At 41.1% G+C, this 23,637-nt stretch overlaps 1 protein-coding gene across 8 annotated transcripts in view; it reads left to right on the plus strand.

The window, feature by feature from the left end:
• Positions 1 to 23,637, plus strand: part of DNAH9 (dynein axonemal heavy chain 9) — a 346,949-nt gene that overhangs the window by 95,982 nt on the left and 227,330 nt on the right. For 7 of the 8 annotated variants that reach the window (XM_039476345.2, XM_074388185.1, XM_010339862.3 and 4 more), the window contains 2 exons: positions 13,639 to 13,795; positions 21,502 to 21,606. In XM_039476345.2, coding sequence (XP_039332279.2) covers positions 13,639 to 13,795; positions 21,502 to 21,606 — 262 coding nt within the window. Of the gene's footprint in view, positions 1 to 13,638; positions 13,796 to 15,943; positions 16,039 to 21,501; positions 21,607 to 23,637 lie in introns of those variants that run through there. The other variant, XM_074388190.1, reaches the window with a different exon arrangement.

A 23,637-nucleotide genomic window follows, 5' to 3' on the forward strand; every position in this document is an offset into this window, starting at 1 on the left:
ATGGGAAAACTCAAGATATGTTTCTGGAAGACAGAGTTTAGACTTTGGGGGAGGTAGTCAGCCATAAAGGAGTCAGAATGTAGAGTGCGAAGAATATATTCTTTACCCAGTAAGTAGTGTTACACTATTGAAAATTTTCGTCAGAGTATGAAATCTGTACTTTATGAAGATTCATCTGACAGCAGAGCACAGGTAAAGGAGAGAGAGGGCAGAATAGTAAGTCGTGGTGCGTGCAAGAAATGATATTTTAATTCCACAGAGATTTCTGTAAATTCTGCTGGAAGTTCATACCCTTTGCTCAAAATTCCATTGAACATTAAATCTCCTCTTCTCCAAAAGGAATTTTATATCTGAATAATTGGTTCACTGAAATAAATGTCTTGTAGGTAATGAAGAGATTGTCATAAATTGTGAGTTAAAGTTAAAATGGCCAGATAGAATCTGCCATTTTTTAACTTTTCTCTCTTCCTGTTCTCAGTGATACCACTTTTATTTTAGTCAGATCCTCAGATATATTTCCAAGGATTTCATAAGTATTTCTGGTTCGGTTCAACTGTAGTCACTGTGCTCATGGAATGAATAGGTCATGAAAAATCCAAAGTACTTGAAAATCCCAACGTGATTCATAGATCAACATCTCAGCTTAAGGCCAAGGTGGTTCCTCTGCTCCTATGTTTTTCAGGTCTTTAATTCCTTTTTTCTCTCCAGTCTGGAAGGGGAGAGGAGAGTCCCACTCAAACTGCTTCCCTCTTACTTTGTGTCTCTCTTTTTTGTGGTAGCCCATAGAGGGCACATCACTGTCTCCAGCAGCTCCTCACTGTGCATGGACTAAAACGTGAACTCTGCATGGAACTTGGTAGTTTCCCTCAGCCACCCTGATGCCTCACTCCCTACACTCCAACCACATGACCTCCTTTCTGTTCCTCGATCATCTGGAGTTCATTCCACCTGAAAGCCTGCACACATGGGCTTCCCTCTGCCTGGAATGCCCTTCTCAAGGCCGTCTGTTCCACTGGCACCTTCTCATGCTTTTGTTCTACTCGCAGTTCTGAGAGGCCTTCCCTGACCACTCTTTCTAAAAGTCAACCTCTCCTACCACACACGCACACACACACACACACACACACACAGAGAGAGAGAGAGAGAGAGAGAGAGAGAGAGCGAGAGAGAGAGCGAGAGAGAGCGCATGAGCAGATAACCCTGACAGAGCCCTTGTTGGTCTTCCCAATGTTTCCCCCATTCTGAAATCACCTGGCTTGCCTCCTTGTTGTTGGCGTTCCCCTTTGGAATGTAAACCTCCAGCAATCAAGAACCTTTGTCTATCACATTTGCTGTTATGTTCCCAGCACCTAGTAGGTGTTGAATTAATATTCATCAAAGGAATGAATGGTGTTTAAATATTGAGCGCCCAGATCATAAGAATAGACTTATGATTAGAAGATAGATCATAAGAATAGAGAAGCAAGGGAAGGTGACTTAGGGGCAAGGTCTGTCCAAGGCTGTGTGTCTTGGTTCCCAATGAAGAAGCAGCAGCTACTCTGTGTTTTGCTCTTAGCTGGGAATCCATCTTCCTACCTACCTCAGCTTAAGACAAGTGCAAATAGCACCTCACCAGAGGGAGATGTCAGTCTCTCTGTAGCTAGATGGTAAAGGAAGCAGCAACTGGGGTTGGCGGGTGGGATAGGGTGGAGTCTTATGGGTCTTACTTGGGCTTTACTTGGTCTGATTAGTTGGAGGAGCTCATCCCGTGTGAGTTAAAAAGAAAAATGGTTCCCACCTTTGCATTCAGACTGGACCCCCTCTAGTATCTGTCTTTAGAGCCATTCTCAGTCATTTGCAGGAAGGAGGTCCTATACAATCTTCCTTACTGCAATGACTTTTTCTGCCTGTCTTGGAATATGAGCTAATAGTTTGGGAGTTTATATCACTTGGGACAGAATAATGAAGGCATTATGTATTTGAGCAATTTGGTAAATCTGTCCCCCATTCTAGACTTACATGTTCCAACATAACATTGACCTGTTCTCTACTCCCAGGACCTAGCACTGTGTCTAGCACATGTTGGGCATTCAAGAAATACTCCTTGGGTGAATGTGATGAAATGATTCCTGAACCTCTAGATATGTGCCAGGCTTCAGCTTCAGAATATTTCCATTCAGAATATTTCCATCCTTTCCACTGACATACCAGACATTATCATTTAAAGTGATAAAAAGTACAAGAGTTTTCTTTTCACTGGGCCTTCGCACTTGCCCAGGAATTGAAGATAATTATCTCTTTCAGATTTAGAGGTCTCCAGTACACTAGTGCTCAATACCTTATAGAAGGAAAGGGTAAAGTTTTGACAATGCGTTATATCTAAAATGGGGATTGATCGCCTCTTCTGTGAAATGATGCTAATAAGAACTTGAAAGGAAGGTTAGCCAAAATAGTGGTGAATACTATATAGACCTTCACCTCATTTACGCATTATTTACTTTTCTGACAAAGTGGTATGTAGTTGAGTATTTATATGGCAAATTCCACTTTCTCATGGACTTCCATTATTATCTCAAGAAATGTTTTGCACAGAAAAAAATTTGGCCTCCACACAGAAAATCACATTTTAAAAGGCATTCAGCTTTTACTGGTGTGTAGCCTAAGTACATTTAATTCTGTCCTGCCGGAAGAATTAATCAAATGGACAATTGATCCATACAACCTTTGCACATTCATTAAAAGCACACCCGTCTTACGGTACATCCAAATGATTATGCCTGTTTCTTTGGAATTTCCCACTGCCTGGATGGGAGTTGAATATGTAAATAGATGCAGTGTTTCAGCCTTTGTTGCAGGACTTCGACACCACACTAAGTTGAAGAACTAAATGGAAATATTTTTTCAGGCTGAACAAAGCAATTCTCGTAAGTCATTTCTCGACCTTTGGATGATCTCCTCCTGCTCTGCTCCCCTTCCTTCACCTTCACACACAAATGCCCCTTTCTGCCCTGTGTAGTGTTAAGTACTGTTTTAATCAACTGCTTATCAGTGTTGAGTACCCCTTAATTTTTCAGGAACTCCTGCAAGTAGGTGAAATATAATTGATGCAAGAGTCTTTCAAGGTGATTTTCTGGGCAAGGACACAGCTAGCAAAAGTCATACGCTTTCTCTTTAAGTTTTTCTCTGATTTTTTTTTTTTTCAGAGAAAATGTGGAAAGCTTAGTATTCTATGCCAAAGAAAATAAAAGTCACCCAGAAATAGCCACTGTTAATGTGTAGTTTGTTTCATTGTAGAATGTTGAAAAATGAAACTGAGATCATATGCGATATATATATAAAGCATCATAAATTGCTTGTTTTATTTAACATTATACTATGCATATTCTCTAAATATTTTTCTAAAACACATTAGTGGCTGAATTATAGTCTATTTATAAGTATTCCATAATTTATGTAACATAACCACATTATGGATTATTTAAGTTACATCTAAGCTTTCACTAGTAAAAGTAAAGCTGTATGAACTCACTTGTATGTAAATTTTTAAGCAGAAATTTTGTATTATCTCCTTAGGATAGATTCCAAGAAGCAGAATAATTAGATGATACATACTTTCAAATCGTTCTTGAAAAAAACATTACTCCTACTCTCACTAGCAGTTTATTGAAGTGTAATTGCACAACACCCTGACCAGCATTAAGTATTGCTGTTACATTTTTTATTACTTTTATTATTTAAAAGTGTATCAAGTTTGGATTTGGATGTCATTAATTACTCATAGGTTGAACATTTTATATATTTATTAGCTATTAGATTTTATTCTCCTGTTAATTATTTATTACTATCATTGTGCGTTTTTCTCTAGGATATTCTTTTATTACTTCTATGGTTAGAAAATCCATTCATTTGAAGATCAATTTAATATTCCTCTATATTTCATTCTAGTCTAGTTTAATTTTTCCTTTAACCTTTTTAAATTATTTAGTAAATCTTCTGATTACTGAGTAAAGTGAGTCAAAACACTTTTGTGAAAACATTTTTAGTTACCAGTGATAAATGTGACCCAAAAAAAGACTTACCTCACACATCTGGAAAGTGAGTCCAGCTTGCTGCAGTATAACCAGCTCTGGGACCTAAACTAGGAGATATCAGCGTTTGAACTCTCTCATATACCATGACTTTATTTCTTATGAATGTTGACTTCTTTCTTGCACAGGCTGGAAAGATGGTCTCTATACCTATGCCTTTATAACCCCTGACCCAGGAGGAAGAGAGACCCTCCCTTACCCAGAGATCTTGTATATATAACAAATTCCTTGAGGGAGGTTTCTGATTGGTCCTCTTTAGATCATGTGCCCATTTCTGAGCCAGTCACTGCAGCCAATGAGGTTGAATACTTTGCTCATCCTGAGCCTTGTCTCCCATCCCCAAGGATAGGAAAGATATGATTGATAGCCCATCAGAATACAAGCTGTGGAGGAGAAGTGACTCCGAAGTGTGAAATTCTGGGCAAAAAAAAATCCCACAGGAATGACAGTGGGGAGCATATAATGTTATTTCTTTTGTTTTCAAAGTGACTAGTGGGTTAATGTTTTTTGGTGAGTAATCAGTTCTTCTTAATGACTTATGATGTTTGCTCTACCATATTTGAAGTTCTAAGTTCATCAATCTACCTTAAAACTATATATTCTGTTCCATCAGTCTGTCAGTTCCTCTCTGTGCCACAGTATTTAAAGATGTTTGCTTTATCCTGAGTTGTAATATTTGTAGAGTAAGGCTCTGCATCATCTACCTTCATTTCCACTTTTCTTTTTAGCACTTCTGTTTCTTCCTTCAAATGACAAATTCCAAAATATAAATCACTGGGGTTTTTTATTGGTGTACCTAAATACTTTTAACTTCATTTGGAAGAAACAGCCATCTTTATAATATTTGGTATATTTCTGTTTATTTGCGTGCAGTCATGTTTCTTGGAAAAGTTTATATTTTGGTTATTTCTTAATGTTGTCTTTGGGTCTTTTTAAAGTTGTTGCTATTGAAGATTTTTATCATATATATATTTAAAACAACAGGGAAATAAAGTTGTTTTAAATATATATATAATAAAAACAAAATATTTTATCTACAATGAGATACTACCTTACTCCTGCAAGAATGGCCATAATGGAAAAATTAAAAAACGGTAGATGTTGGCATGAATGTGGTGAACAGGGAACACTTCTGCACTGCTGGTGGGAATGTAAACTAGTATAGCCTTTATGGAAAATTCTTTAAAGATCTTAAACTGTGAGAATTCTTTAAAGATCTTAAAGTAGACTACCATTTGATACAGTAATCTTCTGCTTATCTACCAAGAAGAAAAGAAGCCATTATTCAAAAAAGATACTTGCACATGCATGTTTATAGCAGCACAATTAACAACTGCAAAATCGTGGAACCAACCCAAATATGCCCATCAATCAATGGGTGGATAAAGAAACTGTGGTATATACATATGATAGAATAGTACTCAGCTGTAAAAAGGAAAGAATTAACAACATTTGCAATGACCTGGATGAGACTGGAGACTTATTATTCAAAATGAAGTAATTCAGGAATGGAAAACCAAACAGTGCATGTTCTCACTGATATGTGGTAGCTAAGCCATGAGGACACAAAGGCATAAGAATAATACATGGACTTCGGGGACTGGCAGGAAAAAGTGGGATGGTGCAGTGTATACTGCTCAGGTGATGGGTGCACCAGGATCTCACAGATAACCACAAAAGAACTTACCCATGTAACCAAATACCCCCTGTACCCCAACAACTTATGAAAAAATTTAAAATAAAAACAACTTTATAGGGGTATATTTCACATATCAAAAAAATTATTCATATTAAGTGTATGTACAATTCAATGATTTCTAGTGACTTTACTCAGTGCGACCATTACCGTAAATCAGCTTTAGAATATTTCAGTCCCCCACAATAAAATCCCTTTTGATCTGTTGCAGTTAGTTCTCATCCACCAGGGAAACACCTCTAGCCCCAGAAGCCACCAGCCTACTTTCTGTCTATTTAACATTGCTTATTCTGGGCGTTTCATATAAATGGAATCTTAACAATAGATAGTTGCTTGTGTGAAGCTTTTTTCACTTCACATAATATTTTTGAGGTTCACTTATGGCAGAGCATGTGTCTGTAGCTGGTTATTTTTAAATTTCTGAACAATATTCCATTTTATAGGTGTACCACATGCTATCTATCCATTTAACTGATAAGACACTTATTTTCAGTTGAGGCTGTTATAAACAATACCTCTGTGAACGTTTGCGTACAAATCTTTGTGTGGACATGTTTTTACTGCTCTTCGGTGAATACTAGGAGGAAAATTATTCGGTATTATGGTACTTTATGTTTAACTTTTTGAGAAACTGATAAACTGTTTTCTAAAGTAGCTGCACCATTTTACATTTACTCCAACAGCATGTGAGAGTTCCCATTTCTCTACATCCTTGATAATATTTACTGTTGTTCATTTTATTTCTTTATAGCCATTCTGGTGGCTGTTAAGTAATATGCTATTTGGATTTTAATTTGCATTTTTCTAATGATTATTGATGTTGAGTAACTTTTCACCTGCTTATCAGTCATTCATGCATCTTTGGTGTAGTATCTGCCCATATTTTTTGCCAGTTGTTTGGTCTGTCTGTCTTCTTATTATTGAGTTTAAGAATTCTTTGTATATTGTGGATATGTTTCATATGTGTTTGCAGATATTTCATACCAGTCTGTTGCTATCCTTTTTTTTCTTAAAAAAAAAAACTTTAAGAAGAAAATGTTTTAAAAAAACTTATATTTTAGGTTTTGGGGTACATGTGAAGGTTTGTTACATAGGTAAATTCATGTCACAAGGGTTTGTGGTAAAGATTATTTCAACACCCAGGTATTAAGCCCAGTACCCAATAGTTATCTTTTCTGCTCCTTTCCCTTCCCCACCCTCTACCCTCAAGTAGACCCTAGTATCTATTGCCTCCTTCTTTGTACTCATAAGTTCTTATTATTTAGCCCCCACTTTTAAGTGCAAACATGTCGTATTTGGTTTTCTGTTCCTGCGTTAGTTTGCTAAGGATAATTAACCTCCAGCTCCATCCATGTTCCTGCAAAAGACATGATCTCATTCTTCTTTATGGCTGTGTAGTATTCTGTGGTATATATGTACCACATTGTCTTTATCAAATCTGTCATTAATGTGCATTTAGGTTGATTTCATGGCTTTGCTATTGTGAATAGTGCTGTAATGAACATATGCATGCATGTGTCTCTATGGTAGAATGACTTATGTTCCTCTGGGTATACACCCAGCAATGGGATTGCTGGGTCAAATGGTAGTCTTGCTTTTAGCTCTTTGGGGAATCGCTATACTGTTTTCCACAATGGTTGAACTAATTTACACTCCCACCAACAGTGCATAAGTATTCCCTTTTCTCCTCAACTTCACCAGCTTAATGGTGTCTTTTGAAGTTTTGAATTTTGATGAGGTTCAGTTTATTAATTTTTATTTTATGGATCATGCTTTTGGTGTTTTATTTAAGAAATTTTGGGCTAACTTCATTTTATCTTTAACTTCCTTTTCACTTGTGTACAGGAAAAAAATGATTTTTGTATATTTATCTTCCATTCTACTCATTTACTACCCTGTCTTACAAATTCTGAAAGTTTTACTCTAGATTTTCTTGGGTTTTCTAAATCACTCCTAGAATTTCTAATCATATGTGAGACAGACAAATAATGAGAAGCGTAATTATAACTACTCAAGTTTAGTTACTAGGCGTGCTGCGATTTTTGCCAGAAAGTTGATATGTCTAGCATTGCTCTCAGTTCTTTCTGTTACATTTTGAGAAAGACGTTTACCAATTAGCATAGACAAAGAAAAAGAGGAGCAGTGGATGACGAAGAATCTCGTAACCAGTTGGTATAAGGAGTAGATCCTAGAATTAAGGGCATTTATGTTAAGAACAAAAAAATTTTCAAAGTTTAAATATTAAAGTGATAAAAGGAACAGATTTGTTTTAGGTCAGTGCAAAGGAAATTTCTATTAATGTGATTTCTCACGTTGAACTTGAAACCTATTGAAAGCTGTGGGTCTTTTTCATGTGAATTTTCATCTATCTCATGCCCCCAATCTGCATGTATGAAAGTGTGCAAGTGATTGGAAGATTACTTTGCATTTACCTCTCTTTAATTTGATTTTGTTGAGTCTGTCCCATCATTTTCGATTTGTTGGTTTTTTGTTTTTTGTTTGTTTTGTTTGTCTTTTGTTTTGTTTTGTTTTGTTTTGCGACAGAGCCTTGATCTGTGGGTAGGCTGGAGTGCCTCCCAAAGCGCTGGGATTACAGGCATGAGCCACTGTGCCCACCCCCATCATTTTTAAGGGTTAACATTCTTTAGAAATTTGTCCTATCTTCTATCTAGTAATTATATCTTAATTCAAGCTATGAGTAAAGACATTCAACATCAGTGAGCTGAGTATGCCTTGAGGCCTCCCTGAAGGTAGATATCGTTGCATTCATGGTCACTTCTCAGTTCTGGTTATTGAACCATGTGGTAGACAGAATTCTACAAATGCTCTCTGATGACCCTCACCCTTGTATAACCCCTGCCCTTTTGAGTGTGAGTAATAACTGTGACTGTGATGATATTATTCCCATGTTTGTGTTTTGTTATATGGCAAAAGGGAAATTATTCAGGTAGATCTAATATAATCATATGAGCCCTTAAAAGCAGAGCTTTTTCCTGGCTCCTCAGCCAGCAGAAAGGGGAAGTCAGATTTGAGGCATGAAAAGAATTTGACATGCCATAGCTGTTTTTGAAGGTAGTAGGGGCCGTATGTAATGTGGTAGAATGGCTTCCAGGACGTAAGAGATCCCCTGGACAACAGGGACCTCAGAAGTGAATTCTACCGGGAACCTGAATGAGCTTGGAAGCTGAATCTTCTCCAAAGTCTCCAGATAAGAATCCAGCCCGGACAACACCTTGACTTTGGCCTTGTGAGACCCTCAGCAGAGAATCCACCTGGACTCCTGGCCCACGGAACTGTGAGATAACAAGGGGCTGTTGTTTTAAGTCACTGAGTGTGCAGTAATTTGTTACACAGCAATCGAAAATTAATACAAACCAACTATGACTCCACCTACTCTGCTCTAAGATTATCTGAACCACTTTTCTATGATAAGCACAGGCTATTCATAGCTGAAATCAAGATATAGCAGCTTTGATACTTTCATTATCTTCCAGTTGAATATCTGTATCAAGAAAAGAATTTATTGCCTCAAAAATAATACCTTCAAAGTCGATTGGTTTCCTTCTTTTCAAGGTACTTTCAGATCTCGTGTATCATCATATCCTCGTAAGACCCTGGTGGGGCAGATAAGAACAAAACCTGTAGAAGTTATTTGCTCAGAGAAAACAAGACTAATTTTAGTTCGATGTTAGAACAATTAGAACCAGCCCACTGTGGAATGGGGTGCCTTCTAGAATAATAAACTGTGCCTCACTGGAAGAAAAGGCTATAATGGTCATATTTGAAGGATTTAAAGGGAGACCACTTGGCATGGTGAAAGAGTCAAACTGCCTCACCTTTAAAATCTCTCTCAACACTAAAGCTTTTGTGTTCCCACTAGAACCAAACTAAATCAATCTATATCCGTGCTGGGACTCGTTGGTCAGGATCTCTCTTCCTTAAGAATCTTTTGCCATTGCAACAATTGCCACTGCTTTAGAAGGAACAAATTTATCTCAGTTTCTCTGTACAAAGAAAATGCGATGTCATATATCTTAAGGATGCTTTTGTGTTTAAGGCACAAAGAAGTTTAAATGACTTGGCTGAGTCTCACAGACACTTTATAGTGAGGCAAGGTTTGAACTCATTCTGTTGCACATCAGAGTCCATGCCTGAAACAGCTATAGCATGGTCTACTGACCCATACTAAGTCCTTTCTAATAGTACCAGAAGTAGGCTTAAGCGGGAGCTCATTGAAAGAGCTGGCTTGGGTGTTCAAAGAGATGAGCCCTCTAACAGGACCTCAGAGAGAATCCTAGAGCAGGCACAGGTCCGAAAGGACTTGCTGCTGGCTCAGTGGCCCAGGCATCATGGCAGCCTCCCTTGTGACAAACAGAAATACTGACTCTTTCTTTTTTCTTTTCTTTTCTTTTTTGAGACAGAGAGTCTCACCTTATTGCCCAGGCTGGAGTGCAGTGGCATGATCTCAGCTCACTGCAACCTCTGCCTCCTGGGTTTAAGCAATCCTTCAGCCTCAGCCTCCTGAGTAGCTGGGATTACAGACTCATGCCACCATGCCCAGCTAATTTTGTATTTGTAGTAGAGATAAGGTTTTATCATGTTGGCCAGGCTGGTCTTGAACTACTGACCTCAGGTGATCCACCTGCCTCAGCCTCCCAAAGTGTTGGGATTACAGGCATGAGCCACCATGCCCGGCCCCCTCTTTCTTTTTTATGTGTTTTTCTCATGGCCTGAGTGAAAGGCCCACTGATCCTGCCTTCAAACTCACTAGACAGCCCACTTTTTCTCCCTGAACCCCAGTCTCCCCATATATAAAATGGTGGTTAGAAATCCCTTCCACCTCTGGAGTTCTTTTACTATGAGGGGAAGATAATGATATTTTGAAACTCTTCCCAAAAGATAATCAGAAGCTCAGTAGATGCTCAAAAAGAGATGGACCCAGTCCCACGTATTTATTTTAAGGAATTCTTAACTTTTTCTATGCAACTTCTATTTTTGCGAAACCTGCCATTTCTGGACTCCCAAGTTCCCTGAGAGCCCTGCAGCTCCAGAGAAAAGAGGCCCATGATTCGCTCTCAGCTGGCAGAGGGGACAGCTGTGAGACAGAAAGTCAGTGAGAGGGAAGGAAGGTAGGGAGGTGAGTTGTCGGGGGTTGACTCTGCTAGTTCAGGCAGCCTGTCTTCCTGGGAGGTATGGGGCTGTGGCAGGCCCTGAGCTGTTGTAGAGGAAGCCTGAGGCTGGGAGAGGTAGAAGACATCAGACCAATCTGGAGCCAGAAACTTAGAGACCAGGAGGGCAGGTGCAGGTGAGGCCTCACGCAGGGCTCTGTGAAAATCTAGCTAGGAATGCTTGAGAGAGAAGAGAAGTGTTAACGAGTGGTAACAGTGGCCAGGAAGGACAGGAGGAGACCCAGCTTTTCACTCGAACCCTGACTCACCTCATCGTGCCTTGTGGCAGGTCTGAAGGTCAACTTGCGGCCTTTCAAAGGCTAAAACAGATCAGGGAATTTTGCACTTAATTAAAAGAGAAAAAGGGAACTTGAAGACTTTCATTTGGGGGCTGAGCACAATGGCTCACACCTATCATCTCAGCACTTTGGGAGGCTGAGCTGGACAGATCACTTGAGACCAGGAATTTGAGCTAGCCCAAGCAACATAGCGAGACGCTGTCTCTATTTCTTCAAAGGAAAAGAAAAAACCCATTTTGGTTCAAGGTTTAGTCAAGTCTGTAGAAAACCAGCCACCATCTGACATAAAGGTGGTGTCTTCAGAGTCTCAGAGTTTCTGTTCATCTCATGACATCAGATTCAGAAATAGAATTAATTTTGGACACCCCCTCACATGGTACAGTATGTAAGTTGAGAGTCTATGTATTGATTTGCTAGATATTAAGAAAGTTAGAAAAGCGGCACTATCTTAACAGCTTTATTGAGGTATTGAGGCATAAATTACATGCCTTACAGTTCACACATTGCAGGTGTACAATGCACAACTGAATGATTTTTAGTAAATGGACAGAGTTGTGTAACCATCATCATAATCCAGTTGTAGAACGTTTCCTTCCCTCTATTTGCAATAAATCCCTTCTCTCACTCCAAACCTCAGGCAGCCACTGATATGCTGGCTATCTCTATTTGTCTTTTCTGGATGTTTCATATAAATTGAATGACAGCATATAATCTCTTTTTTGAGACAGGGTTTCACTCTGTCACCCAGGCTGGAGTGAAATGATGCAATCTCAGTTGACTGCAACCTCCTCTTCCCAGGCTCAAGCGATTATTCCACCTCAGCCTACCAAGTGGCTGAAATTACAGGCACACTGCACCATACCCACCTACTTTTTTAAGTTTTTTGTAGAGATGGGGTTTTGCTATGTTGCCTAGGCTGGTCTGAAACTCCTGGGCTCAAGCTATCCATCCACCTTGGCCTCCCAAAGTGCTGAGATTACAGGCATGGGCCGCTGCACCCAGCCTGACAGCATAAAATCTCCTGTATGTGGCTTCTTTCACTTAGCGTAATGTTTTTGAAGTTTATCTATTCTGTATCATGTTCAGTACTTCATTCCTTTATATTGCTGAAGTGTATTTATTACACTCTATGAATCACCACATTTTGCTGATCCATTCAAAGATTGCTACTGTGAACAAGGACTGTCAACAGGTGGGCACTGTGTTATGCACAAGTCTTTGTGTAAATATGGTTGGGTTTTTTTTTTAGGTGGAGTTTCGCTCTTGTTACCCATGCTGGGGTGCAGTGGCACGATCTCGGCTCACCACAACCTCCGCCTCCTGGGTTCAGACAATTCTCCTGCCTCAGCCTCCCGAGTAGCTGGGATTACAGGCACCCACCACCATGCCCAGCTAATTTTTTGTATTTTTAGTAGAGACGGCGTTTCACCATGTTGACCAGGATGGTCTTGATCTCTTGACCTTGTGATCCACCCACCTTTGCCTCCCAAAGTGCTGGGACTACAGGCTTGAACCACCACGCCCGGCCTGTAAACATGTATTCTTATTTATACTGTGTAAATTCCTAGGAGGGGAGTTGCTGAATCATACGGATGCTTTATTACTTTTTAAGGAACATAAGTCCTTTCTAATAGTACTAGAAGTAGGCTTAAGCTGACTTTATTTTATTGTTACTGGTAAAAAGAGTCCCAAAAGGATTAAATGGATTGAATGTGATCCATTTGTTCACAGATTCATTTATGTTTTATAAATAGTTTTCGAGGACCTATTTGTGCCTAGAGTGTGCTAAGTTGTGGAGATGAAACAATGAATAAGATATCGCCCTGCCTTCATGTACCCTATGGAGATAAATACTTAACATATATAAGTTAAAGTGGAGGACTAGCTCAGCTGAGGGAGCCTCTGCTCAGCCACCCCAGTGTTGGGGGATCCAGGAGCACTTAGTGGGTGAAGTCAAATGTGCGTCTTGAGGAATTAACGGCCATTAGCCAGGCAAAGATTGCAGAAGAACGTCATCCAGGTTGACTCACAGAGTTGGAAGATGGGTTGGGGGAGCAGTGGGGACAAGCTCAGTCCTAGTGTAGATGAACGTAGCTCTATATGGCTGAACTGCAGAGTGCTGCAGCTCAGAGGAGGAGAATGGTGAGAAATGGAGCTGGAGGAGCAAGCAGGACCAGAACAAGAAGAACCTGGCATGGAGCCTCTGGTACCTTGTGTGGAGGGAGCACTGTGATGAGCTTGCCCTCTAGATAGAGTCCTCCCCACAGTGCTGTGGGGAGCAGGCCAAAGGAACAGGGCTCTTGGCTTTCCTTTTCAGAAGCTGCGTCAGGCCTCACATAACCTTGGGCCTTAGTCCTATCATGCTGGGCCTCCAAAGATGATGACCTGTGTCCTCCTATGTTCGGCAGGTGCTACATCACCCTCACCCAGTCCCTGCACCTGACCATGAGCGGGGCTCCAGCAGGACCTGCAGGCACAGGCAAGACAGAAACCACCAAGGACCTGGGCCGTGCACTGGGCATCCTCGTCTATGTGTTCAACTGCTCGGAGCAGATGGACTACAAGGTACAGATTCGCCCAGCTTCCTGGGGAGCTCGTGGGGGTGGATAGGAACCGAGGGCAGCCAAACCAGGGCTGAGATGCATCCGTGCCACCCTGACCCAGCTTCCCCAGGTCTCAGAGCCTAGACCAGGATGTCTCTGCTTGCTCCTTTGTGGTAAAGGTGGACCTTTGAACCCTGGAGTTTGTTGGCCTCTCTATAAGCCTTTCATTTGATGAGAAAGCACAGCCTCTTGTATTCTAATTCGACCAATGAGCTCTGACCACAGATGGCTTACTTCGTCTTTTTGGCTCTTTCTTTTATCGTCTGTCAAATGAAGAAACTGAACATATATCCAAAGTCCTAATTTCCCTATTTGACCTAGAAACACAGAAAGGCTCACGAGTAGCCAAATGAAGGTACTTGTCTTCACATAAAAGCTCAACATATTTGTGTTCTTCTGTAGAAGTAGACAGTCACCAGAATATCAGCAGGGCAGGATATTCTGCAAGGGCAGGTGTGATTTCTGAAAGCAGGCTCATCAACCCCAACTCAGCGCATAGACGCCCACAGAAGACAAGTGCAAAGCTAATATTCATTCAGGCACTCACCATTTTTTAAGAACCAACATATTCTAGGTTCTGAGTCATGGAGAAAAGCCAGAGAAACGAAAGACCCATGAGGTCACATCTTCAACTAGAAACATTCTGCTCACAACTGAACCTTATGTAGATTCTTTTTTTCTAAAAAACAAATAAAACATGTAATAAGCAGATTATTTCCCTCTCTCATTTTTGTTATATTGTATGTGTTTTCATGAACTGCTTTAAGTCTCTTTTGTCAACAGGATGACATGCATATATATTTGGAGTGAAAAAAAAATAAGTTACATTAAGTAGATTAAACATTTATATATATAAGTCATGTGATATCATGACTAAAATAAATGTAATGCTATAATTTTAGAAATAACACTTGCAGTTACCACGTATAGCACTCTTTAAATGAGATTCATCCTTTCTAACTTTAACCATTTCTGTAGCATAATTTTGTTGTGTAGAGTGGAAGCATCCTGTGGTACCATGTTTCCTCATGTGAAGTAAACACAGCAAGGATCTAGACCCAAAAGACTTGTCTTCCACGTGGTCTTCATCCCCTGAATTTTAGCACAGTTGCTTGTATTGATGAACACATTAAGGTAATGTTTCTCTTTAAGTCAGGCTGGAAGAGAAAGGTGGAGCTTTTTCCCCCTCTTTAAAGAAATGACCTCAGCCTTAGAGATTATTTTATGTTTCTGGATTCTTCTGTAGTTGAGCAATGGCAACAACACTGCTGAAGTAAGTAGAGTCTCCCAAAAGGAACATTCTGAAAGATACACTCATTTGAATGTAGAAGATGTAGTGTATTGTTTGAAGAAGATCAGCCAGATTTCTTCAAGTCATACCCAGAATAGCAAGCCGGAAATGATAAGTTGGCTCCATGGCCAGGGGTCACTATGACCATCTTACTCAGCTCTCTCAAAACCAATCACTGAATCCTAACCCACTAATTCCTTTAAAAGTACAGGGTGAAAGGGGGAGTCTGTCTTTGTTTTGTTTCTGGTTTTGTTTTTTTCAACTGTAGGCTAAGCTTCCATGGAGTAGAGGCTAGACAGAAGTTAGAACATCCTAAATAGGCACGGCCACAGTGAAACACACCAGAAGGAAGGTGCCCCTTCCTGGGCATCAAATATCCCATGTAACCAGACAGCCACACTAAGCTATTTGCAGACTTCCTCTGCCCTTGTCTGACTGTTCAGGATTATTTTTTATGGTAAAACGCCTGCAATCAAATTAATTAATTAATTAATTTTGAGTTGGAGTTGCTCTCTTGCCCAGGCTAGAGTGCAACGGCATGATCTCAGCTCCCTGCAACCTCCCAGGTTCAAGTGATTCTCCTGCCTCAGCCTCCCAAGTAGCTGGGACTATAGGCACAGGCCACCACACCCGACTAATTTTTGTATTTTTTTTCTGGTAGAGACGGGGTTTTACCATGTTGGTCAGGCTGGTCTCGAACTCCTGACTTTGTGATCTGCCCACCTTGGCCTCCCAAAGTACTGGGATTACAGACGAGAGCCACCATGCCCAGCCAAATTAATTTATTGATTATTGCCATTGCTTAGCATGTTCGGGACATTGTGGAAGCGTGCCAAAAACAGATCATATGAAGAAAGAGAAAGAGAAAAAGAGAGAGACAGTCAATTGGAGGATAGATGGTAGATGGATTTCAGGTAGGTAAACGATAGATGGATGATTGATTGATTGATTGATTGATTGAGATAGATGGATAGAGTATAACCCACTTCCATTTGAAGGGACAAGGGATATATTATATCATTGGGGAGCTAGTTAGCACCCAGATAGCATAATCCTGGGTGATCATGTGCCCTACAAACTCTGGGCCCTGGAATATTCCAGAGTAGGGGGAGAGCCACAGAGTGGGCTGATCAGGAAAGGCATGTGGAAGACGTGAGACCAACCAAGGCTCAGTTTTGGGGTTGGTGACAGAGCTTGTGGCATTTTAACACATGCTAACCCATTAGAATGTCAGCTTTAAAGCCATGACCAAGTTCTGTGTGCAGCCAGTGTCTGTCCCCACCCCTCATTCTGACTTCACCCCATGAGCCTTCCTCATGGGACCAGGCTGGCAGAAGGAAAGAAAGGGTTTGAGCTTAGGAAGAGCTGCTGTGCACTTCTCCAGGGGAGATTTTGATGTGTTATTCGTGACACTCACAGCAAATACACTCTGTTCAGGTCTGTCTATAGTGAAAGCTAGAAATAAATGTGGAACAAGGACTAAGCTGCCTTAGAGAGGATCAAAAAACAGGAGATAAGGAGGGAAAGGCCTGAAAGCCACTGAAAACATCTCACCTTAAAGTGTGGGCTGTGGAAAGACCCTGCAGTCTTCCGAACCGGAGCAAAAGCATAGAGATTGGCAGTCAGATGAAGTGAGAAAGGAAGAGGAAGCAGAAAAAGGTTTTGGTGAGAACATCTCAGTCATTCAAACCAGAAGGAATGAGGAACCAGCTGATGCAGTAGCAGACATGGAAAAGAATAAGAGGCTTAAAATGTAACAAGGTAAAGATACCTTGGGAACATGGGGAGGCAGCGAGTGGTGAAGCAAAGGGAGGGGCAGCAGAGGAAGAGTCTAGGCCATGGTCAAGGACCCTCCAGTCCCCTCTGCCTTAGGAATCCTATAAGTAGCATCACTGCTGTTTGCTCACGAGGACTGGGTATGCAGTGGAGAGGACAGGAGAACAGTGCAAAGACTTGGAGCAAAGGGAAAGTTATTGCTTTACTCTCATATGCTGGTTGGAAAACCTATAAAATCGGCCACTTTCTCTGAAAATGACTGCCGTTTTCATGCTAAAACATCCTTTACATTACAGCTGCAATACCATCCCCTCTTGACCTCAATTTGGAGATGCTATTGCAGAAACATCAAATGGTTCCAAACCTGAAAATGTTTGGAATTATTTCCAGCCCTCTCTGTAGCAGCCGTATTGTGGATACTACACTCTTTCTTCAGACCCTACTTGCTTCATTTCTGAAATGCTAGACTTCTACAATCCTCCTCATGACTCTCTGGTCTTTTGGCTTCTCGGTCTCATTTGCTGATACTCTTATAATTTCCAGTGTGATGTGTATACCTATGGCTCCTTTATGGAGCCATATCTATTCTCCAGCTTCACCCAAGTCCTGGTCCTGTTGCTCTCTAACAGGGGAGTGGACGTCTCTCAAATGTCCTTCTCTTGCACTGTGGTTACCACTCTTTCTTTCTCCCTGCCAGACTCCTCACCATCAGAAAGGATCATCTAATTGTCCCTGAGATCTGATGGAAAGCTTAAGGCACCCTGGTTATGTCATGTCCTTCCTTCTTTCCTTCCCTACCTCTAATCACTCACAACGTCAATTCTGCCTTTAGCACCCTTCTCACTTCCAGGCCTTTGCCCTATTCTTGCCATTCTCCTAGGCCCAAAGCTCACCCTCCCACAGCAAGATAATGCCCCAGCCTAGCTGGTAGGAACAGGAGATGCATGGTGAGCTAAACACATGGGATGCTTTAGGGTCCTGGGGTTCAGCTGCAGGCCCTGAGGTGGTAGGAGAAATGTGGGGGTGACAAGCATCCACCTATGGAAACTCCTCTTCCTTTATTTTGTATTTTGGGTTTTCATTTTATAAAAAAGGTTCCACAGTTTTAAAAGCTTTCAAAACCACTGTTAAAAGTTGAATTTTTAAAACATCTTTTTTGTCAATACATCATAATTGTGCATATTAATGGGGAACGTGTTGTATTTTGATACATATATATATAATGTATAATAAAGATCAAATCAGGGTAATAGGATAACCATCATCCCAAACATTTATTGTATCTTTGTGTTGGGAACATTCCAAATCTTCTCTACTAGCTATTTTTAAACATAAATTATTGTGTTAATCATTAGTGTTCAATAAAATAAATATTGAGCACTATAACTTATTCCTTAGCTCTAGCTGTATGTTTGTACCCATTAACCAACTCCTCTTCATCTTCTCCTTCTCCCTGCTCTTCCCAGCCTCTGGTAACTATCATTCTACTCCCTAACTCCATGAGGTCAATTTTTTTTGCTCTCACATATGAGTGAGAACATGTGATATTTGTCTTTCTGTGCCTGGCTTCTTTCACTTAAGATAACATCCTCCAGTTCCACCCCTGTTGCTGAAAATGACAGCATTTTGTTCTTTTTAATGGCTGAATAATATTCCATTGTGTGAATACACTGCATTTTCTTTATGCATTCATACATGGATGGGCACTTAGGTTGATTCCATACCTTACCTATTGTGAGTAGTTGAACATGGGCGTTGATTTCTGAATTTCCACTTAGTATTTGTGACACTTGAATTGTTTTGAAAGTGAAATGGAATAATTTAAGGCAGTGGTCCCCAACCTTTTTGGCACAAGGAACCAGTTTCATAGAAGACTATTTTTCCATGCACTGGGGTAGTCGGGGATGGTTTTGGGATGATTCAAGCACATTACATTTATTGTGTATTTTATTTCTATTATTATTGCATTGTAATATATAATGAAATAATTCTACAATTCACCATCATGTAGAATCAGTGGGGGCCCTGGTCTTCTCTTTTTGCAACCAGATGGTGCCATCTGGGGGTGATAGGAGACAGTGACAGATCATCAGGCATTAGATTCTCATAAGGAGCACACAGCCTAGATCCCTTACATGTGCAGTTCACAATAGGGTTCACACCCTCATGAGAATCCAGTGCTGCCACTGATCTGACAGGAGATGGAGCTCAGCCAGTAATGCAAGTGATGGGAAACAGCTGTCAATACGAATGAAGCTTTGCTCACTCACCTGCCGCTCACCTAACGTGCATCCTGGTTCCTTAACAGACCACGGACAGTGTCCCACAGGTTGGGGACCCCTGATTTAAGGCACATAAACACAGCGCCTGGAACATCCATCACCTCCTTAGGCAGAATGTCCCTGACTGCTCAATCTGAAGTCTCCACATCACCCTCATTTTAAGACTCCAGTGGGACTTTATCACTGTCTGATTTGTCATTATTGCTCATTATCTGTTTTCTTCACTGGAATGTGAGGCCCATGAGATTAGAGGCATGGTCTATCTTGTTCACTGCTGATTCTTCATGACCTAGAATAATCTCTGGCACACAGTACATGCTCAATAGATATTTGTTGAAATGAATGAAAAGAGAAATATCTTAATTCCAGGATCTTAATGAAAGGCGGGTTTTATTTTTCTCTTCCTCTTTAAAGTCTTCCCTACAGCTGAGCACAGTGGCTCACTCCTGTAATCCAAGCACTTTGGGAGGCCAAGACCAGCAGCTCATTTGAGGCCGGGAGTTTGAGACCCGATTGGCCGACATGGTGAAACCCTTTCTCCACTAAACATACAAAAATTAGCTGGGTAGGGTGGTGCATGCCTGTAATCTCAGCTACTTGGGAGGCTGAGGCAGGAGAATTGTTTGAACCTGGCAGGCGGAGGTTGCAGTGAACTGAGATTGTGCCACTGCACTCCAGTCCAGGAAACAAAACAAGACTCCACCTCAAAAAAATAAAAATTAAAAAATAAAAACAATTAAAGCCTGCGCTACATCCAGCCTAGCCTACGTGGCAGTGAGACTGATCCTCTCATAATATTGCTCTGCTCTTGCTGTCTGCTGCAAACCTCCAAAGTTCCCTTATCATAACTCGAGGCTTTTTACAACCATGACTTTCGTTAGTAATCCAACTTTCCAATCAAAATGGCTCTGTCATTTTTCTCTGCACATTTCATTATTCTGATTATATTTCTTCCATAATCTTCCCCCTCCTGGAAAGCTTTCTCCTCCATTCTGTCTACACAGATACTCCTGTCCTATAAAGCCATCATTTCCCATGTGTGTCCTAAAACACATAGTTTTCTGAGAGATTCCCATATCTTCTGACTCTAATCTTTTGATTTTTCCACTATCCCAGTATTTGCCAGAGTGCATTCTGAGAAAATCAGGGGTTACATGAGGGAAAAATAATCCTAGCCATGTAATGAAGTAAAACTAATATGTTTGTTACAGGACCTCTCAGGGACCTTAAATGCTAATACAAATTGTTACTTGGCCAAAGTGGGTTGAAGAATGTGTTTCCCAAATTTGCTTGACCTAAAAGCCCTTTTTTCAAAGAGCATCTTTTAGGCCTGTGGTTCCGCAGAATAAACTTTGGGAAGTGCTGTTGTACTGCTATCTGACTTTCACCTCTTTGGCAAAACTGATCACTCGGAAGCACTCTGACCCACTCTTCTATGAACTCCTTAACATTTGTGGTCTGTATTATTCAATGGAACCACGATTGATGCCGTAATTTTCCTGTTTTTATTTATATACCTTATCTCCTCAACCTGACCAAAAGTTCTTAGAGAGACTGAGCTCCCCTGTGTCCAGCACATGATCTGTGCACAGAGCTAATAGTCAAAAAATGCCTGCTGAATCAATGAATGGGACTTTTCCATTACTTGCATTTTCTCAGCATTTTCATGATGTCTCCTTGCCAATAACCTTGTGTCTCTGAGAAGCCTATCCCTTTAGGTTGCCCCTTGGTTTACCGGCTAATATTGAATGCCCAGGATGATTTTTATTTTTAGGACAGAAATGCATTATTCCCTTCTAAGTTCTTTCTTTGCTCTCATTTGAAAAGGTTTACCTTTAGTTTAGTTTAGTTTTGTTTTAACAGATGTTATCACCTCCTGTCTTTGTCTCCAGCTCCCTCACCACTCTGGAAAACCTATGTGGTTGGACATAGATTTAAAAATACAGACATAAATTTTTCCATCAGTGCATGACAAAGGCTGAGTGGACGACTTTTTGTCTGTATAGCATAAGAAAAATCATCTTTTATTCATTTCCTGGGATTTCGAAAGCTACAGAATTAACAATAATGCAACCCTGATGACATTTTAAAGGGATTTTCATCCAAGTACCTTGAAAAGGTTCTGTTTAATCCTGTGACTTCTGTTGACACCCCATAACCATCCAAAATTTAATTGTTCTTGAAATTTTAATGCAAGCTTCTGACCAGTGGTCTTTAGGGGGACTAGAAGTATCTATAATAAAGGGGCTGGAAAATGACTTCAGCATGTATTGATAAGCCGACCTGTTGGTAATTTAATCTTTGTATATTTTCTTGCAGTCTTGCGGCAACATCTACAAAGGCCTCGCTCAGACTGGTGCCTGGGGCTGCTTTGATGAGTTTAATCGAATCTCCGTGGAGGTCTTGTCGGTGGTGGCAGTGCAGGTAAGGGACAGAAGTAGGTGGGAGCCTTGTGGTCTTCATGTCGAGCACTGTGGAAGTCTGTGCCCTCTTGTTTTCAACCTCTCCTTGGCATCTATGTCCCTTTTTCCCTTGTCATTTCATGCTCCTTTCTCCACCCTCTAAAATCAGACTTTAGGGCGGCTCTCCTACTAAATGGGTTTACTGCAGTTACCCACCAAAGTAGATCCATTTACTGGCTTTGGGACTCTGTTTTATCCTCTCTAAAATAGGGAGAAAGAACATGCATCCTACCTGCTTCATCTGGGTGCAGAAACCTGAAGATAGCAGAGCTCAGCTCCTTGGAAAGGGCATGTTCTTTGGTTATAAATCAAGGCTTAAATTTCAGTTCTTTTATTTCCTATTGGACTATTTGGGCAAGTTGTTCTACCACTCTCGGCTTAATAAAGTGAGGAATACCACATTAATGTTTTTTGAATAAAGTCACTTTTGGGGTGAGATTTTAAGTAAGCATGCCACTTGTCTTTCAAGTCATTCGGAAACCATTTATTAAACACCTGCAACATCGTAATTGCTATACTAAAGACAGGTGAAGTTTCCCAGTTGAGTAGAATATGATCTCCAACTTAAAAAAAAAAAAAAAAAAAGCTTGAGGTGACTTAAATTCTGACTGAGCCTGAGATTTCCAAATGCATTACCTTGAAAAGATGGAGAGGATTTGGATTTGGGTCAGGATCCCATGAACAATAGGAGCAGTAGAAGGGGGGAGGGGAACGTGAATAAACTTTTGTTGAAATTCTGCACCAGGTACTTTTCATATGTCATCTTTCACATCATGAAAGATCTTTCACACCTTTCCACTGTGGCCCTGCAAGCCACTATTCTTCCCATTAAATATGTGGAAAAACTGAGTATCAGAGGGGAACTGTGTCTTGTCCATAAGTAGACTTTTGGAAAGTGATAAGGTTCGTATGTGTACCCTGTGTCCCCAACGTTGTTGGGATGCAGATATACGCACTGATCTGGTGTCTAGTGAGTAAAATACCAGAGGAGAAAATAAGACTGGAGAGGCAAGCTCGATCCCAATAGTAGCAGGCTGAAATGCTTTCCTCAGCAGACAGCAGGGAATCCCCAGGGACACCTGGGAAGGAGACTGCCCCTCGATTTGGCAACAGTGTGAAGGAGGGGCTGAGCAGTAGGAAAGCTGGTGTCTGAGGGCAAATCAAGGGTCTCTCCCAGGGATTCTTACTGCAGCTGCTCAGGCTCCAGTCCCCTCAGGAACCCCATCTTCAAGATGAAGCACGCCCTTTGTCAGTACCTATTCCACACTCCTCCCTGTAGGCTGAGTGCCCCCATTTCCTGTTACAGGTGGCTGGTTTCAGAACCCCCATCCTGCCTTTATCTAAACAGAGCAAAGCCATCACAAGGGCACCATGTGATGATCAAAGCTGTGCCTGGTGCTCCTACTGTGTGCTGCACACTATACAATCGAAAGCAGTTTAATTTTGCTTGTGTTTGCTTTTATTTCCAAAGCAGTGTGCAAAGAGTACAGAAAAAGAAAAATGTAGCTATGACAGACTCTTTGGTCCCTACAGGTTTCTGTAATCCTTTCAGGTCCAGACAAAGGAATAAGGAAAGCGTTTAGCATGGCTGACATTTTTCTTGGGCAAGAGCGTGGGATTGAGGGGCAGATGGCAGAAGTGGGGTGGAAGGAAAGATCAAGCAAAAGGTCATCCCTGGCAGGGAAAGCTGGCTGAAGCAGCGTCATCCCTGTCCCCCCTCTGCCCTGGCAGGAGCCAGGTTCCATCCACATAGCTCCCACATGTAGTCACCTCTCATCCCACAGACTGTCCTTTTCACAGGTAGGCAGGACGTGGGGTTGTGGGCAGGGTGCTGAAGCAACCACAAGCTAAACAGCAGTGGGACTCACACCATCAGCAAATCCATGGTCACCTTCATCTCCAGCTGCCCCAGAAGCCATAGGTAGTCAAGGGGCTCTGTTGGGTCCCTTCACTCACCACTGCTCCAAGGTGGTCTGTCTTTCCATCCCTCGTG

This window comes from Saimiri boliviensis, chromosome 17, assembly GCF_048565385.1.
Source record: "Saimiri boliviensis isolate mSaiBol1 chromosome 17, mSaiBol1.pri, whole genome shotgun sequence".
NCBI lineage: Eukaryota > Metazoa > Chordata > Mammalia > Primates > Cebidae > Saimiri > Saimiri boliviensis.